Source organism: Anser cygnoides, chromosome 7 (assembly GCF_040182565.1).
Source record: "Anser cygnoides isolate HZ-2024a breed goose chromosome 7, Taihu_goose_T2T_genome, whole genome shotgun sequence".
Taxonomy (NCBI): domain Eukaryota; kingdom Metazoa; phylum Chordata; class Aves; order Anseriformes; family Anatidae; genus Anser; species Anser cygnoides.
The window spans coordinates 25,119,887-25,139,405 of record NC_089879.1 but is presented as its reverse complement, the minus strand read 5'-3'; the positions used below and the strand labels follow the sequence as shown (position 1 = coordinate 25,139,405).

At 51.0% G+C, this 19,519-nt stretch overlaps 1 protein-coding gene across 1 annotated transcript in view; it reads right to left on the bottom strand.

Annotated features, from left to right (window-relative positions):
* Positions 1-19,519, bottom strand: part of CDH23 (cadherin related 23) — a 132,401-nt gene that overhangs the window by 63,343 nt on the left and 49,539 nt on the right. The window contains 3 exon segments of the mRNA XM_067000586.1: positions 1,350-1,428; positions 6,428-6,556; positions 9,300-9,494. Of these exon segments, the coding sequence (XP_066856687.1) occupies positions 1,350-1,428; positions 6,428-6,556; positions 9,300-9,494 (403 nt within the window).

Here is a 19,519-nt window from a genome sequence, read left to right as displayed (position 1 = left end):
TAGCAATGCCTGAACCCTGTGCCCTGGGCTTGGGAAGGGGCAGTGGGCATCCCCCTGCCCTGATCCCCTGTCCCAGTGACACCTCCCCTCGTCAGTGCCAGCTCTAATTACCCGCTCTTGCTTACGGTCTGTTTCTAATTTAATTTGCATCCCGCTTCCCATATGTTAGACCACTATTTTTTTTTGCAAAATTGCCATAAAAATCTACCAGCTCAGGCACGAAATCTGCTCGCTGACCTTTCCCATCGTGATCGAGGATAATGACAAATTAATTAGGCTTTACCTGCCTGCCAAAAACTCACGTGCTTTGGGTGAGCAGGATTTTGGAGGTGTGCTAGCAGCCGCTTCCCACGGCTGGGCTGTGGGGTAACATCTTTCTTGAGCAAAAAGCAGGTTGTGGAAATTATAGGAGAACATGCCAAGCAGAGGCAGGGTGCATTCACATATTTACTGGCTTTAGAAAAATAAGTTTTTTTTTTTTGCTGTGAGCTAAATATTTACTACGATGTCCTGCTCTGGCTGGGGAGGAGGCAGGAAAGATGCTCATGCCAAGGGGCGATGGCTCCCAACCAGTTCTGAAAACTCTCTGCAAAGCTCGTGGTGTCGGCTTGGGGAAAAGAGAAATCAGCCACTGCAAAGCAGCCTGGTGGCTTTGATGTGCTCTGCACGATGCTCTGATACGGGAGCTGCCCCCCGCCAGGCGGCAGCGGGCCAGGATTAAGCTCTTGGTGTCCGCGAGCAGAGCAGGGCACCTGTCTGTCTGTCTGTACCCCCTAGCAAAGAAATCTCAGAGCTATTCTGTGGGAAAGCCAGGGAAAAGCATAAAAATAAGAATGGAAAAGGGTTTGGATCAGTTTAAAAAAAAAAAAAAAAGCCCCTGCTGCACTTTGCCCACCAACACACGTGAGCTGGGGGAACCTCTCGTTTAATTCCTGCTGGGGCACATTAGAATAAATTGCAGAGAGAATTAGAGGAATAAATAATCCTTGCATCTTCAAAGGCAGGCTGACCTGGATGCTTGCAGTCAGGATCAATGGGCTTGAAAGCCCGGGTGAGATCACCTTGACCCCCGGGGTTGATTAAAAGAGCATTTGGAGCGGCCAGGCTCTGCGGGAGCGATAGGGGAAATTATTTCCACACCCGCAGCCACCAGCCAACAGGCACAGCCATCACAGCTTGCTGTAAAGATTTCCCCCCAAAATCAATGCCCACACCTCCTGGGAAGGGCCCCCAGGGCTTAACGGCAGCCACCACAAGGTGTCAAGCCTGTAAATGGTTGTGTTCTCCTGCTGATGACCACCACCACGCCAACACCACCGTGCCCCGTGCTGTGTCCCACCAGGACTCACCAGACACAATGGTGTAGCCGATGCCACGGGGACGGCCCTTGTCCTGGTCGACTGCTGTTATCATCCGCACTGTGGTGCCCTGCAGGGACAGGAGAGGGGTGTTAGAGCCCTCATGGCATCCTTTGGTGGCACCGGGGCAAGTCCGATGGGTCCCACCAAGCAGGCTGGGTTCGGCCATGCGCCAGGGCTGGGGGACGTGGGGACAGATGAGAAGGGTTTGAAGCATGGCAGGGACAGCCATCGGGGCTCCGTCGAGGCACAGCCACTCGTTGCCGGGAGCTCAGCAGTGGAAATCAGAGAAGGAGGTGGGAGTGAAGCATTAGCAAAGGCACAGCGAGCTAAAGGAGCTGCAACGGTTTAATTGAAGACAGTAAGGAGGAGAAGGAGGGACATTGAGAACGGGATTGTCCACAGGCAGGGGACTCTGCAAGCTCATCCTCCATCCTGCTTATGTCCCAGCACTAAGATACTTGAGGCCCCCAGAAGGCAGCGAGGACCACAAGAGTGACCCAAGGTCCTTGTTCAGCTCTTAAAATACAAATATCACACACTCCTGTCAGCTCCAGAAGCTATGCGTCCCCCGCCACACTGCAGCGAGCCCATGTGAATACAAACACAGGCACATGCACATAATTAATGGAGTGTGAAAAAATTTACAACTCAGCTGTTGTTGTTTTCATTGGTTTATTAAACAGTGGAAAAAGAAGCAATCTTTTTTTTTTTTTTTTCCTTGCCCTCAAAGAAAATGTCAGCAGAGGTGTTTGCATGGCTAACGAGGGAGCACAGCGGGCAGCAGCGCTGCATTTGCCCCGCACTCCTTCAGCTGGAGGCCAAAGGGAGAGGTGCTACAGAAGCATCACCGGTGCAGAACAGGGACTTGCCACGTCCCTGGCTTTTAGGGCAGGCAGGTCAGTCCCTTCCCTGATCTCCAAGGGCATTTCAATAGGCTCTTTAAGCAAAACCCTGCGGTTAGCCCAGAACATGCGCCGTAAATCCCAGGGCACTGGCCTTTGGGCAGCGCTCGGCTGGTGAGGCTCAGCAGCCTCTGGAGAACCTCTACATCACGGACAGGAACTGTCCTTTCTAAAAGAGCATGAAAAAAGGGAAAGGCAAGCAGCTGGGGAGCCCCATGGTGTGCAAAGGCATCTGGCTGCTCCAACAGCTCGCTCGTCGCCCACCGACAGAGCACAGGATGCTAAGGGCACACACAAATGGGGATGGAAGAGGAAGATCCCAGCTTCCAGGAAGCATCCCCACCATGTTTAGGATCTGTCTGGACCTTCTGGAGTAGCAGCGGGACAGGCAGAATGGGTATCCACCGAGCCGGCAGCAGTTATCGGTTTTATGGCCAGTAGGAACAACCGATGCAGAGAGCCACAGAGCGTGGTCAATGGAAGGGGGATTCCCTTTCAGCATAAGATGGAATGAGACAGAGAGAAAAAAAGATGCAAAATTTGATGCTACACACAGGCTACAAACATTTCTTAGTGCCTGTGATGATCACAAAGGGCCTCGCCCACCACACCAGCAGAAATAACCAACCAGAGAGAGACCAGAAATGGGAAAACACACAAAACCAAGCCCAACCCTTGGCTAAAGCCATCACACGATGGCAAAGATTGAATTCTCACCAGCCACATCTCAATTTCCAATTCTTCTTCTGAAAATCCCACTAGACCACAATACTATTCCTTGTACTACTTAGTTCTTGCCATGGCAAGGGGGGGAGAAGCTGCACCCTACATCGGAGGGGACCACCTGACCACCTTGAGCAAAACACATCTGGCAAAAAAAAGAGATTTCCATGAGGATGGAAATCCCAAGCTGTCTTCCAGCACCAGGAACTCTGCCTGGGGCTCACCCTGGGGATTTGTGGTGTGAACCCATGGCCCTCAAAAACTCCCAAATGCTCCTGGCACTTCTTAAAGCAACGAAAAGACTTGGGTGGTGGGTATAAACTGGAACAGAATAACTCTCCCTCTAGGGAAGGAGGGAGAAGATTTAGAAAAGTAATAACTTGGAAGAGTCTATGCTTAAAAGAAAGCAAAGAAAATAAAGAATGGCACATTATCCAAACAAAGTTTGAGGGTTTTTTTGAAGAGGGGCAGGGGTAAATCAATCCTTTTTTAATAAAACCCTGAGCTTTTAATAAAGTGTTCACACTGATGGACTAGAAATATTGTAAGAAAGAATTAACTTGGAGCTATTGAGACTCTAGGGCAAAAATAGCACTGATTTTACATTATTTCTTTAACCCAAGGAGTTTTTGGAGGGGAGGGGGTGGTGCTGAAGAACTAAAACTGTTTTAATGATATTTTACATGGATCTATACCATGCTATTGCAAGGGAACATACCTGCTGATCTCAGGACCGAGCGCCAGTGGGGTTTGCCCCCCCCCCCTCAGCGTGCCTTTGCATGGCTCCCTGTGGGATAAAGCAGGCTTCCATGGGCCTCAGCTCCTCTCTTAGCAGGTGGATTTCACCTCTCTCACCCCAAACTGAAGCTGTGATGGTGCCTGGACCTCGCATCAGACCATCAGCACCTCTCCTCCAGCCCCTACTAACTTATCTGGAGAGCATCGGGGATGCTATCTGGCCTGTGAACGGCGTGGTGATGGGCACCCAAAAAGACTCCAAGGATGAATAAACACATCAACACCTTGGGTGCCCTGGGAGAGATGTCCGAAGCAGGCTGGGATGATAATCAGTGCCAAGGAAGAAGACAACTCCTCCAGGGACAGCAAAACCTCTCCCCACTGCATTCCCTTCCTTTGCCTGATATGATGAGTCTTTCTTCTTGGTGTCCAAATAAATGTGAGCCCAAAACGCTTCCAGTTGTGCTACCAGATCCTGGTCTGCCAAAAAATCACGGCACTCCTCTCCCCTCTCCACCCGTTGCAGGATTAGGGACTTGAAAGGCACGGCACAGCACTGGGAGGAGCTGGCGGAGAGGGGGAGAGTGCCTCAGAAAGCTGCCACGGCAGATTCGGAGGCAAAAATCCTATTTCTCACTTCTTAATTCCAGTCAATTCCAGTCAAAGGGCTGATAGAGATCTGTTTGCAGTAATTTGCTGCAGTTTATCCACTCTTTTCACCTTCTATCGGCTCTTCACTGACGGGCTGGCTGACATGCTGTTGCTCGAGTGAGGAAATTAAAATTTGATGCAATAATCCCAAATAAGAAGGATTTTATTAGGTAATGTATACACTTTAGATTAGGTATTCTCGCCCGATACATTGATAGAGGAGCACAGACACGCTGTGCGCCGCAGATAAAAGGGGAGAGCGGTGGCAAGCGGGCGTGTGGGGGAAGCCTGAGCCATCTCCGGGACTGGGGCTGGCAGGAGATGGCCTCAGCACACCAAATGTCCCCCACAAACCCCTTAAACTGGGCGCACGGGAGCCCTGTTTCGGGCAGAAGCTGGCCGAGCCTTAACACCTTGACCCAAACCTGCCGTTATCCTTCCCAAAGCCAAGCAGGCTCCCTCGGGTGGTAAGGCAGGGCGCAGGAGGAGGTTTCCCGTGGAGAGATTTGCCATTGGAGAGCCCCTGTACTAAACCCTAAGCAGAAGACAAGCTCATTTTGTGAGATTCCTCCCCTGAAGGACAGGACTTTGGGGCTGAACCAAATCCTTTAGAGAGGATTGCTTGGTGCAAGCTGCACTCATCACCCCCTTCCCATGGGAATAAAGGCCACGAGATGGACCCAAACGCTGCTTCTCACCTTCTTCTGCTTGGCTTTGTTCCTTTTTATCCTACCTCGATGTCTTTGGAGATGTCACACAGGGCCAAGAGGAACTGGGTGGGCTAGCAGGGCTTCATTCATTTCCCATCTCGGCTTACACAGTGATTATTTGCTGCTTTGCCTACTGTACACCAGGTCACTCCATGACAGTGATGCAGTCTATAATTTTTTGACACCTGTGGGACTTCCATTTCTAGAATTTCATCTACATTTTCTTCCCCCCCCAAGTTAAGAGTGATCTGAGTAGTGCTTTTTTTTTTCCTTGTGTCTTATACAGCCCACCACAGAAATACTCCTTAATCTCAACAGCACTGAACCTCATGAAAGTAATTCATGAAGCCATTTTTTGGCCATCTTTGGGCTGGCAGACAGGTAATGTGCTGCCTGACTGTGGGATTTGTGACAGGACTCAGCCCTATTGATCCGGCACACTCGGAGCAGTCAGAGACAGAATTTTGCTCCAAAGTGAATAAAAAGGCATAAAGAAACGAGACTTTGCCACTGCAAGAAGTGAGCCATCAGGTGTTCCAGACCTAGCATGACTGAGGCGTTGTGGGATGGAGAAGCACCATTCTAGGACAGAAGGCTTTTCAATCCGTGTACAAAAATATTTGCCCTACGGATGAAGCTGGGGAGGTGGATTTGGCTGCCTTGGGCTGGTGCTCGGGGTGAAGGGAGCAGAAGCTGTTCCCCGTGCTCCCCGTAGGAGGAAGTCGCTGCTGCGTTTGGGGACGGGGAGACATTTCCATGAACAGCAAGTCTGCTGACAAACCCAGTTTCAGAAGGATTGAAATGATTGGATCAATTTAGCAAAACCTGGGGGAAAAGACTCAAAATGCTGAAATGGCTGATCACTCTGGCATTTTCAAAACTGCCTCATTTCAGGAACGTTTACGTTTTTCTTCAAGTTTTCTATTAGGAATGGCATGCGTGGATGCTGTAGGGGAGAAAGGGGGTGAGCGTGTGCTAAGAACAACATAAATCCTTCTTAAAATTTCAGAAAAAATGTTTTAAGAAAACATTTTCCTTCTGTTTCAGGCTTCCTAAACCTCCTGACTGAGGGTCCCTTTTTAAAAAGCACAACATATGTTGGATTTGGCTTGAAACACGTCGTTTTAGAAAGAAAAAGGCTTGCCTCTATCAAGATGCCATTTGAACCTAGCCCTTGGCCTTGACTTGTCTCCCCAGCAATACAAACCCCTGACGGGAAGACGGATGAATTTCCCTGCAAAGAGGAGGTTTCCCTCCAGCAGCTTTGGGATCCCTCGTGCTTTTTGTCCTACAGCCTGCCCCGTTCCCCCTCGGCATGTCAGCTTGAAGCAGCAGCCCTTACCGGAGGTGAGTTCTCGTAGATGTTTGTGCTGTAGGGCAGGTTGATGAAGATGGGGTCCATGTCCTGAACATCCGTGATGGTGATTGCCAGGTTGGCCAGAGTGGATAGTGGCTTGTTCTTATCTTGGTCCTTGAAAAGCAAGGGCAGGAAAGGGTTTTTATCAGAAAAAAATAGAATTATTCAACGGCATAAAGGCTCTCAGTTGTAGTTGGTCAAAATCTACGAGTAGCCCAGGTAATCACCTCTTTTTCAAGCTACCTGCTGGAATTATCATCCACTGTACCTCCCTCTGAGCTGGAATACAATATGCATTTCTTTCCAGCATTTCCCCTTTTAATATACAGCGAGCGCCAGTTTGATTGTCATCGTGCTTTGGGTGGAAAACAAGCAACGTTTTGTTCAACACCTACTTGAAAACAGAAATTCCCTTCCATTGCAGCTACAGCCTAGACTCAGGCGTGGTGGCAGGTGGACCCTCATCCCTGCACCCCCTCGGGAGGAGCAGGAGCAGCCAAAATATCGTGGCAAAAAGCCCCAGACCCACCAGGGCTGATGCCTTTGCACGTCTGGTTCTCCACAGCAAAGCCCACCAGCATCATCGTGTCTTCTGGAGAAAGGCTGCTAGGGGCTTCTTGGGGCAGTGCCCCACTCTTGCTGTTGGCTCATCCCATGGGTGCTCAAAAGCCGCCCCGACATCCTCAGCCCTTTGCTAGAAGGGCAGGAGCAGAGCAGACAAGGCACAAAGGGAAGGAAATAAATCTCTCCTGACCCCCTAATCAAGCACGGCGGTGAAAGGCGACCATTAGAGGTTACCGCACACTTCTGCAAAATGGCTCTGAACAGCGCCAAGGACTGATTGCCAGAAGATTAATGTTAATTTAAACCGTATTCAACAACACAGCTTGTACATTATCCTCTTAACCTGCAGGCCTCAGCGTTTATGGCCTGGATTGATGCTTATTTCTGACTCGCACTCTGCTGTTATCATTATCAGGTTGAAGTCTTTCGTTTCTTCAGATAATGTTTTTTTCCCTCCCCTTCACCTCTTAAATTTTGGTTAAAGCATTACAGATAGCACAGAAAAGCGAGCGCGTTGCACGTTTCCCCATCTAGCCTCTCCCATGTTACCCTTTCCATCTCCTTCTGCCCTTGCTGCCTCCAGCCCCGGCACCGTACAGCTCCTGCCTTGCACCAAGGCTCCACAGCTCTTCCTACAGCCCTCACCCAACCCCAACCCACCACCACCCCACCAAACAAGGTCCCCATGCTCTTCTCCAGGCAAGCAGGATGCTGCATTTGCCCATCCCCTTCTAGCTCTAGAGGGCTGGATGGAGCTGGGTGGACGGAGGCAGCATCCTTGTGTCCTTAAGGCAACCAGAATCAGAGACATGGAAGAAGGGCCCATTTCCATTGGTGTCTGTATTTCTTTTCTCACTACATCCACAAGTCCAGGTCTGGTGTGACACCTAACAATGGAGCTGGACTACCATGAAAAGGCCAACTGATAGACACAGGATGATCTAGAGGTGGGGACATCAACTCAGCTTTGTTGGCTTATGGAAGAGGAAGGTGAGAGCCTACGTGACCAATATGCCTATGTGATGACACTGGCAAAGCACTGCAGGATGTGAGGCATTCACCAGTTTTTCAGGCAAACTCCATCAGATTGTTAGACTGGAAGCAGTGGTGAGACAGTTAACTTCAGAGGATTTGATGTGTCTCAGCAGTGGAGGCAATGAAACATCGCAGTGTTTACCGGGGGGAGATGGAGGACTCGCTGCTGGAGCACTTAAAATAAAGTGAGATACGTTTCAGGGAAAAATAAGCTTTGGGGGGAAATTTCCACGGCCCTAAACATGCAGGGATGGGGCTGAAAGGTTGAGGTGTTTGCCCCCGGCCCCGCAGTCTGTGCGTGCCCAACCTCCATGGCCGCAAAAACCAAAGAAGCCCCATGCAGCCCTCCACCTCCTCATGACATTTGTGGCTCTGCAGCAAGACAATGATCTTGATCGAATCACATGCTTCAAGAGCTCCAGCCAGCTGCCTGGAGGGGGCAGGAAGGGTTTTCCCCCCCTCCTGTACACTCAGTGGATCAGATATATTGCAGGGCTGAATCTCACCTGTCTCGGTTGCATCTGAGATGGGAACGGAGCTGCTGCACAGAGCATCTTGCCTGGTGCACCTTATTTATTCCCTCCCTACAGACCTACAGGAATGGGAAGGTTCCCACTCGTGGTGGGGCATGAACTTGCCATCGTGGCCATGTGGGAAAGCCTCTCCTGGTATTGACTAATTAGGGTCTTGGTTTCTCCTCCCCTGCCCACCAAAATCTGCACTCTTGAGGTAAGAACTCAGCTGTTGCTGAGCAAGACTCGGCAGATTTCGTATAGCTGAATCCGGCCATAATAAACCAGGATGCTAAGGAATGGGACCAGTGGACTTAATGGGCTCTCCTGGCTCTAGATGCTATGCCAAATCCTTGCTTTTCAGTGTTATAAATCACAGAATCGCTGTGGTTGGAAAAGACCTTCAAGGTCACAGAGTCCGAAGTCCTGCTGGAGAGGAGCAGCTGTGCTCCAGGAGCTGCCCAACGCATTGCAACAATGCCCTTCTAGGTGGAAAATGCTCAGAGTTGCAGGCAGCTTGGCCACTGATGACCAATGATGACCGTCAATGCTCTCCACCTTGCCCTGCGATGCTGCAGCTACCCCCAAAATGCCCATATCAGCTCCCCTATTCCCATATCACCACCGAATCCACCCAGCATTGATAGTTTACAGGAAAAACTGGATGTCCACATGACGACAGGGCAACAAAGTGAGTTGGCAGTGGCTCCATCCCTCCAGAAAAACATGGGCAGGAGCAGACTCACCGTCGCGTTGACCTGGAGCTGGTACGCCTGCGTCACCTCGTAGTCCAGCTCCCGGATGACCGACACGATGCCGCGGCCGCTGTCGATGGCAAAGAAGCTGGAAGGAGGCTGGAAGGAGTACAGCACGCTGCCCCCCGCCCCCTGGTCCGGATCCGTGGCATTCACGATGAAAATCGGAGTGCCCACCGGAGTGTTCTGTGAACAAAAGTTAAAAAAAAAGACATGGATAAAGCCATGCACCAGCATATTTCCCCATCAGACGCACGTCAGCAATTTCTGTCGCCCACCAGAACCGATATCCACAGACCCAAGAACTCGAGTCCTGTATTTTTAGAACGTTTCTAAGTTATACAGCTGTTTCCTTTATTACAGGATTGCGGCAGCTATAATAGTTGTTGCACGCTTATAATCATAGTTATACAGCTGTGGTCAAGATGGCACTCTATCACAAGCCCTTATTTTCCCAGACATCACAACTTTCCAGAAAAAATTACTCACTCTTTACTGAAACTTGTTTTCTGCCCAAAGGCACTTTTATTTTCAGTGCCAATTCGCTCGCTGCTTTCACCGTAAGGCATTAAATATAAAAGAGCACACACACACACCCCAAATGCATTAAATGCAACACAGAACTTTACATAAAACTCAACGTTGGAGTTTCCACAGCAACTACAACCTGGCCCGATTAATGCAGGCATTAACAGTTAAATCGTCATAAATCTGTAACTAATCTACATGCATAAAATATGCAGCTGAGTGCACAAAATCAGCAACGGCAAGTGCAGTTTGGCACTTCTTATTGTTTAACTTCGCAGCGGGGAGAACAATTATCCATTTTTGGTGGAACAGCTGCATGTTCCTATGCAAATCCTAAACTCGTGTATTCGCCTCGCTGCGAGGGCAGAGGCAGGGCTGGCGAGCAAAAAGGCGGTGCTGGGGGGGACGTGGGCTGCAGGGGGGCACAGGTTAGGGCCGTGGGTGCATTTGCAAGATAAATGCAGCCCCGGCAAATTAGCCCTGCTCAGCCCAAGGGGAAGCATCGGGAACTACTGGGGAGTAGGGAGGGAGAGGAGCAGACCCAGCCCTCAGGTTTCATCGCCTTGAACAAAACATCAGAAACGAGCTGCAGCATCCGAGTGGTGCTCAAGGTGGGCACATCCAGCAACAGGATTTGCTGTGAGCTCAGTCAAAGCACAAGGAACAGAGAGCCCTCAGCACACCTTTGTGAGCAGAGGCTCCAGAAGCCACCCTGGATGCACGCCATGACCCCGCACATGTCCCCGACACCTCCTGCCCACTGTCACCTCTTGCGAGGTGTGAGAGGCTGCAGCTCCCACCTCGACTTTTCATTTCTGTGCTTTATTTATTTATTTTTTCCTTCCTCTAAATCAAGCTGCTAAAAGCAGCCTTGCAGGGTACGGCCCGGGGATTATTTTTTGAAGCACGTTCAACTTTTCTTTTTGTGATCAACAATCATAAAAGCATAAAAGATCCAGCCGGAAGGGACCTCAAAAGAAAAACCCGTCCCCTCGCTACACCTAAATCGTTTCCATCCTTAAAGCCTTCCAGCGACAGAGACATCACAGCCTCCCCAGCCGACTTATCCCAGCAGTTTGCTACCCTTTGCCTTACAACTGCTCGCTTTTTGTCACGCTTAACCCAGATCTGCCCCACAAGCCCTGGCCTCGTGCTGTGCGTGCCATGTCTTAATCCTGGCTTGTGTGTTCACGGAGCTTGGAGGGCTCAGGAGGCGTGCTAGGGTGGAGGAGCCCTTTGTGGGGGGCTTTTGCTTATGGGGCAACCCCAGAACACCTCCTCGGGTAGCACTAGGTATCCCCACAAGCTCCTCTTTTGGGCTATCCCAAGCCACCATGCAGCCTCAGAGCATCCTGCAGCCCTGCCCAGCACCTCCATCCATCCATCCATCCATCCATCCATCCATCCATCCATCCATCCATCCATCCATCCATCCATCCAACCATCCATCCACGGTTCCTGACAGGATCAGCACCTCAGATTACCCGCTCACAGAGCTGGGTTGCACCGACGTCTGGGACGTAGTGTCCCCAGGAAGAATAATATTCATAAGGATAAAGCCAGGCTCGATGAATACGCTTCCTCTTTTTAAGTGCCCCCAGCCACTCCTTTTAACATGCAAATCCGCTCTGGTCACTCCGATTAGAGGAGAGCTTGATTTCCCCAGCATTGTATTGCAGACAATAGCCCCGGAGCAGGCTTAGAAGAGTTCATCATCTCCTCGCCTGAAGCGGCCGCGTCCTTCCAAGGGAGACGCTTTCTGGGGGGACAAGGAGGTGACAAATCCCGGTGACACCGCCTGAGCTCCGACGTGGCCATAGCTTTATTTTTAATCCCCTTTTTACAGCTTTGCTGCTCAGGTCCCTCCATCAGCCAGGAGAGCAAATCCCATACAAACAGGGGGTCAAGCCCTAGATGAAGACCTCCTGCCCCTATAAAGGTCCCATGGGCAGCATGTGCCCATTCGGGATGCCGTAAGGACTAGGGGATGTCTCACACCATCTGCCTTCAGAGCTGCGGAAAGGCATCTTTAAAAATCCTCTTGCTGTTTTTGGGTCAAGCAGGCTCAAGCTATTGCTCAGCAGGAGGCTGACATCTTATTTTTCAGAAGACACAGCCCATCATCCGAACAATAGAGCAAAACATCTGTATCGACATCGCTGGCTCGCTTTTGGGGTCGGAGCACAAAGAACAGGCAGAGGGCAGGGCCCAGGGCGATGCAATGGGCACGCTGAGCATCGGGGCTGCTCAGGCCGGGCCGTGTTTCTGCTTTCTGAGCATTTGGGCCATTTGTGGGGCTCTTCTGAGCATCCCTCCTGGCTGTTCCTCCTCAATGGTGCTTATGTTTAATTCACTGAGAGGCAGAAATAGCAAAATCTGTCTTCTGTCCAGAAGAATGGAAATGCAGACAGACAGGAGCCTACAACATCTTGTGGCAAACAGGTGAGCTTCCTACATAAGCCCCCCATTTTAGTTTTTTTTTCCCATTTTTAAAGCTTTTCTCTCACTCTGGCAGCCAGTGGTGAAACTTCCCACAGGAGGAAAAAAAAAAAAAAAAAGAGATGACAAAATCATGTCATATCATTAAATCTTTGTTACGACGCCAGCAGATGTGAGATAAAAATAACCATGCAGACAGATGCCTCCTGCAGAGGAAGAGGAGGGCAAAGGGGAGCGGGTCCCGCTTCGGACCGCTCCGGCACCACATCCTTCACCCAGGGAGGATCCACGGTGTGCGGGGCCATTTGTGCCTCCTGGATTTTCCCTAAGGAAATTTTCACCATGGTGAAAATCCCGTAGGAAGAGGCTCAAGCCCCCTGAGGCCCCTTCTCGAGCATCTGGCCACGTGCAGGACCTCCACACGACCTCCCAGGGCAAAGTCACCCAGCAGAAGCCGGTGGAGGCGATTAGGATGCGGCTGCGTGCACGCCGGACCAATGCAAATAATGTGTGAAAACGGCATGCAATCTGGCCGAGCAGCTGTCTGAAGGTCGATGGGATGCCAGGAGGCAACGCGAGCGGACGGGGGGCATGAGGGATCCAGTGCTGTGCCCTCCACATCAGCCCCAAAACCATCTCTCCGGCCCTATATCGGGTACTACTCTTTTTTTTTCCCCCTGCTGACCACTCCTGTTAGGAGATGCTTGGCTGCTCATGCTACCCCTCAGGTCAGCCTATTACCCTTAAATATATCCCTGCTGCCGTTTCAGCAGCTCAGCTCCCTCTCCCCATAGCAGACTGAAGTCTCCTGCTCCAAAAATCCCAGTGCTGGAGCCAAAGGCTCCCAACACCGATGCTCTCCCATCCCTGGGCAGGAGGCAGCACGGATGCTCGGTGCCTCTTGCCCAAGGCAAATCAGCCCAGAGGCGATGAAACCCCAGTTCCCAGGCCCCTTCTGCAGGCTCTGCCACGAGTTGAAGCCAGCCCTGGCCCACAGGTTTGCTTTCCCCCGGCCGCCAGCACGGGCCTCGCCAGCTCACGCGGATGCGCGCGGGCTTCCAATTCCCTTGTTCGTTATTACGCTTTTAATTACATTTATTAATTGCATTACTGCTAGTCTGAGCCAAGCAATTTCCAATTTCAAAATTTGATTTTAAAACCTGATAATTTCCCTTCTTCTTCTTTTTTTTTGGATTGAAATTCACCCCACCTTTCAATCAGCTCTCGTTAATATGTATCCCTTGCCGCTCTCTCTATTAAGTGACCTCCCTCATTATCGACTGACACTGGCAAGCGGCCACCACAGAGCTATAATTCAATTGAGGGGCTTTTGAAAACACCATAAACACAGCTGGAAGAAGACGCAGCGTCGGAGCCGGGGACTGAATTACCGGCTTGGCCCACCGTGCGCGGGGCTGGGAGCGCTGCTTCTCAGCAGACGAATTCAAGGCAGGGAAAGCGAGGTGCTTCCCCCGAGGACCACCCTGGGAAGCCACAGATGACACCCAGGGAAGTGTTGGGTGACAGCCCCGTGCAAACCCAACCTCAAAATACTGCTGGTGTTGTGCCTGTAAGGAGGCAAGGCAGTGTGAGCATGGACCTGGACGTCTGCAAGCAGAGCATCTGCGGCGACATTTGCTGCCTGGAACTGCCTTGCACATCAGCAGGCAGGCATATTTGGCCCCAAGGGACCTCCGTGCACGGAAATGAACCCCAGGTAGCTCCCCATCAGGTTAATAAATCACCTCCTTGTGCCCTTTTCCCCATCCCTTCCGGTATCATCCCTTTTCCCCTCCCTCCACATGAAGCACCAGCGAGCAACGAGAGCCAAGCAGCTCAGCCCACGGCCACGCAACACCTTCCTCCTCGGCTGTGTGCAGCCAGGGATGACACCAGAGAAGGCACACGGATGCACATTCACATGCTGGGTGCTCCGGAAGGAAAGGATGCTTTCATCCCGGAGAACAATTTGGGTTGGGAAGGAGCAAATTTGGTTGGGAAGGAACCAGAGCCACGCACATCTTCTCTAAGCCATATGGCTGCACTCCGTGGCATTGACTAATGCATGGAATAATTCCGAATCAATGCAGTGAGCTAGCACATTGCCCTCCAAGCACAATTATAAACAAGGAATATCATCAGGCCAAGTGCATTCACAGCAGAGCCCTGCTGGAAAGTGAAGGTCTTTGCCCATTATTTGCCATTTTCCCCAGTCATCTGGAAGAGGGCTGGGAGATGGTGAGGGACGAAGGGCACAGGCAATCGAGATGGAGAAGCTGCATTTCTCTTATTTTTCCATCCATTATTGAGGAGGTGGGCAAAGACAAAACAAGGCTGGGAGGAGACAACCGATGGGAGCCCAATGAGACATTTGAAAAATCAAAGGAAAACACCAAAAACAACCAAAACCCTAACGACAGGACAGCAGCGCCGCTGCTTCCACTTGATATTAATTGGGTGACACTTTCTTTTAATGGTACATTAATTAACGTGGAACATCATCGGAAGCCCACGACACCCGCATTAATACAAATGAATTCATTAGCATCGGTGTTATTACGGGAAACGACAAATAAATCTGTAACAGTGGGGCCCTTCAAATAATAGCCACGAATCATTAGGTATTGCATTCATTTGTAGAGCATACCACAAACACATCCACGAGGTCTGCAGGCACTTATCTGCTCTCAGTCTCCTCTCCATCTGCTCCCTCCCAGGCCCTCAGAGGGGTCCCAGCCACTTTCCTCCCTCCCTCTTGTGCCCCCAGGAGAATCCAGTCTCCAGCCCAGCTGGCCGAGGAGGAATTGGGACACCCCTTCTCCACCAAGACTTCTCACTGTCTCCTCCTGCCCCTCCTGCTCGGATGGAAACCTGCCCGCTTTGCCATCTCCGTTATTTATTTATTTATTTGGCACCAGATTAAAAGTTTTAAAGTCGATCCTAAAGACGAGCACGCTGCTGGTGCACCAGGGATGCCAGACCTAACTCTAAACCCACCACACTACTATGCCCAGAAGATGGGGGTGAGCTAAACAATTCCTGCATCAGGTGGACTTAGGGAATGGCATCAGCACGCCGTGCTGAGATGTTCAAAGCCCTGCCGCCGGAGCAGAGAGCCTCGCACCTGCTCCCCTGGTTTTAAAACCACCTCCTCCAGCCTTTACTGACGAGCTGGCCCCAAATGAGCAGGTACCCGTGCCAAGTGGCTGTTCCTGCTGCAGGCACACCAAGCAGCCCTGCACGGCTCGCTGTCACCTCACGGAGCGCAGGTGTCACCGTGGGACCGGTGACATCTTTCTTTCTCCCATTTCTTCCCGAAAACCTTTTCTGGGTCAAAAACAGACCGTGCCAAAAAGCACTGGGTGCACGCGTGGCTTTCCACACAAGTAGGGCTCTGGGTTTGTCGCTGACACACAAGCGTCTCCCTGCCCGCAGAAAACCTTGGTGGATAAACGTGAACACAAGCATGTAATTATAACACCGTAGCGCAGTGACGCTACATTAACCATAACCTGAAATTGTTAATGTGCTTCAGTGAGACCTCCAGAGGGTATCCTTGAAGGCTAGGGGAACGGCACGGGCATTGCAAGCCCTCTCCCAAATCCTCCCGGCCTCCTGTGCCACCTCCATCGGTGTCAGTGCAGGGAGCAGCTCCCTGAACGTGGGGATGCTGCCCCAGAGGGATAATGGAAAATGAGGGGCAAGAGACAGAAAAAATGCTGGGTTTTGACCCTTTTCTAGAAATACAGTGATAACTCCTTCCTTTTCCTCTCTCAGCTCAGCGCATCTTTTTTCAGTCAGGGGAAATGACAGCAGCTCTGCCAGCATCCTCGCCAGCTCCAAGGAACCTGCACAGCCTAAACCCCTGGCATTCCCTTAAAAATAGAAACACCAAAAAGGAAAAAAACAAACAAACAAAAAAAAAACAACACCCCAAACCCAACAACCCTCCCCACTTTGGGCGCTGATTACAGCAGCTCGCCTCCTGCTGATTACAGCTGATGGTCCTGGCTGTTTTTTGCCCCTCCAGACCAGACCATCTATTACTGTGGGTCTGGATTTTTAAGGTTTGTTTCTGACTGCTCTTCTTTTCTTTATTTTATTTTTTTCCAGCTCGGCTAGTGGGTTTATTTTGCGCTCGGGCTCTTTCCTACCCTGTCTGGATGTGCTGATGGATTTCAGCGCTTGCCAGGATCCAGCAAAACCAGGCTCACCGGGTAGCATTAACTTCTAACCCCCGTGTAAAAATAGCTGCAATAAAGCAGGGTGAATAATCTAAGCCTCACCTAATGTAACTTTGATTAAAAAGTCCTGCCCTTTTCATCATTCCTTAGTGGTAACTGGGGGAAGAGCAGCAGCTCACCCTTCCCGAGGGCTGTAAAGCTGGCACGACAGGGGAGAGCAGGGCTGGCATGGGGGGGACGCAGCAAAGGGACCAATTCCTCCCTCGTGGTGCAAAACCCCATCATAGGAGCAGGTTTTGCAGAACAACAAGGAGCTCAGGTCCAGGGCAGAGGAGCATCAGCGTCCTTCCCCCGGCCCCAACATCTCCATGTATTTAATTATTCTCCTCTGCACTCCCGGTGCCGGCAGACTGTGGAAGGAAGCGCTTTGTTACGGTGTGCAGGAGGAGGCAGAGGAGGTTTTAATTTCACGCCTCGCACCAGGCACCGCCGTTTTGGACACCGTTTGCTATCTGACTTCTGGCCCTATCTCTGGTCCCGGTGCTCCTGAGGCAGCCGCGGCCAGTTGGCTTTTTAATTTATTCTCTGCTCGGATGGGGACTGTGCTCAAGCGAGAGCCCTGGCTGGCCAGCCGTGCCCTTTTAATAACCAAACACCTTTCCATTCGGAGCTGTGGGGTTGTGCAGGGCCGAGCACGGTGCTGGGCAATTTGGGGGATGGGGGGGGACCAGAGGACACCCCACTGCTGTGGGTCACCACCACGAGACTCCTGCTCGAGTGCCTGGCACTCAACCTTTCTCTCTCCATTTTTTCTGGTTAATCTTTCCTGCCTGCAGCAGTGCCTGCATGTCAGGATGGACAAGCATCCTGCATCCCAGTGCTTCTGCTGGAGGAGCGACATCTCCTAAACTTTCTGCATAGGACTGAGGATGGCCAGCAAAATCCCTCCCTCCGTTCACACTACATATTTGGGAACCACCGACCCCAGCCTCACAGCAGCCTGGCTAATAATCTCCTTTGTTTCCACAAGCAAGAAAAGCAAGGCACAAAGTCACACTCACAGCATCCCTCCCGTGTCAGATGAGCATTTTCCAGCAGGGAAAAAAAAATAAAAATAGACCGACCCGCTTTGAGACCCCGACCCCGAGATGATCACACCCAGGGGAAAAGTTCTTCCCAAACTTTCTGTGCTGCTAAACTTCTTCCCGAGCCCCGGCCCTCTTTTTTCCAGGGTGGTTTGTCGATACGGAGTTCAGATCTCTGGCAAAGGACAGGGGATGAAAGAAATCAGAGCAGGTAATTGCGGCGTGAAAATGACAGCGCAGCGATTTACACAGACCAAACCAGACGGCGGAATACCAAGAGGCAGCCGGCGGCGGCGAATCGATACCTCCCCAGAGGTGGGATTATTAGGGGGAGAAAGGGGCTTAAAAGATCCATAAGTGCCTGATGAGCAACTATTTCCAAATGACTGGCCGCTGCATGAGAACTGGGACGTCCGTCCCCAAAGCCTGGCACCTCTCCCCAGGGAGAGCCCCTCTGTCTTTTACCTAACTCAGGCTCCTGCACTGGGAAGGCAACAAAAAGGGGCAACTAGAAAAAAAATAGACAGAAACACTGTTTTCCAGTCTTTTTCTTTTTGCCACCTTACCCAAAGCATCCCTGCTTTCCTTAACTGATCTGATTCATTAATTCTCCTTATTTCCTACAAAAGGCAGTCGCTTTCCATCAGCATCTTTTCACTCACAATTTACACACTCTGCTCAGCTTCTCCAAGCCGTGGCCACACACAGGGTAGGTCCCACAGAGCCTTCACCACCGGCAGGGAATGAGATCGGCCTTATACCTCCTCCCACAAAGCCACAAGGAGCCACCAGGGTCCTCAGCACCACCACGAGGCGGTCGCTTCTGCTCTCAGCCCCAGCAGAGCCTGTCGCCCCCACCAGGCATTCCCCTCCTGCTCTGCAGGGACAGCCTTCTATTATTTACCTAGTTATTTTCTACTGAACACATAGAAGAGGAAAAACAATGATTTTTCTTAATTTAATTTTCCTTGGAGGAGCTATTTGCCAGCACTTAGGTCAGGCCAGGGAAGGAGGGCTGAAAACTAAGGACTCATCACCCTCTTGGGAGACGTCTGGGGGAAACGAAACCCCATTCTGCACTAAAACCAGTCCCAGGGATGGGAGCTGGGATGGTAGGATCTGGGAAAGGGACAGCAGCCACAGCCTCTTCTGCCTCCTCTTCTGGCCTCCCACGTTGGCCAAGCTGAAGCTTTTGCACTGCCAAACCTTGCTGCCTCCAGAACCCCCTCCCAGCAACCTTTCCAGCCAAACGACCACTCTTTACAGCAACGTGAGCCCACCCCCAAAAACAGAACAAAGAAGGAAAGGGTGACTCAAACCTCCTATGTTGGGGCTTTGCAGAGTTCATAGGATTTAAGGTTACAGACCCATAGGAACTACATAGAGCATGGGGAGCACCAACAGACTCAAGCACAACAGTGACCAGCACTACAAACCCAGAAAGTTCAAGTGGGAACAGCAAATATGAGCTTTAAGGAGAGATTGTTTCATACCTATACAAATAACAATATTAAAAAAAATAAACAAAAGGTGCCCTAAAGCCCCAAACCAATGAGACCTGCCAAGATGCCTGACGGTCCCAAGAAAACCAGCAGACAGCAGCTGTTCCCAATATCTTCTCCCTCTCCTGAAGCCTGGGCAAAAGGCAATGAATGAATGCTCAGCAGCAACAGATGTGGGCTATTTTGGGCCAAAAAGAACAAATGCCAGAGCGGGGAGGGCATCACAGCAGCAGCCAAGAGCCTGCAGTGACACGGGCTCTGGAAGAAAAGCCTCACTGGTAACCACTGGGGCTTCAGGTGAGGGGAGGAAATAAGTCCCCGCCACCCAAAATACCATGAAATGGGGAAAATGATTTGCCTAGCAGGGCATTTTATTGGAGTTGTGTTTAGTCATGGCCATGACATCCCTCTGGCCTCTGCTTTGTTCTCCCAGCACTCCAAAACGAAGGAGACACAGACCAGGCACCTCGCGT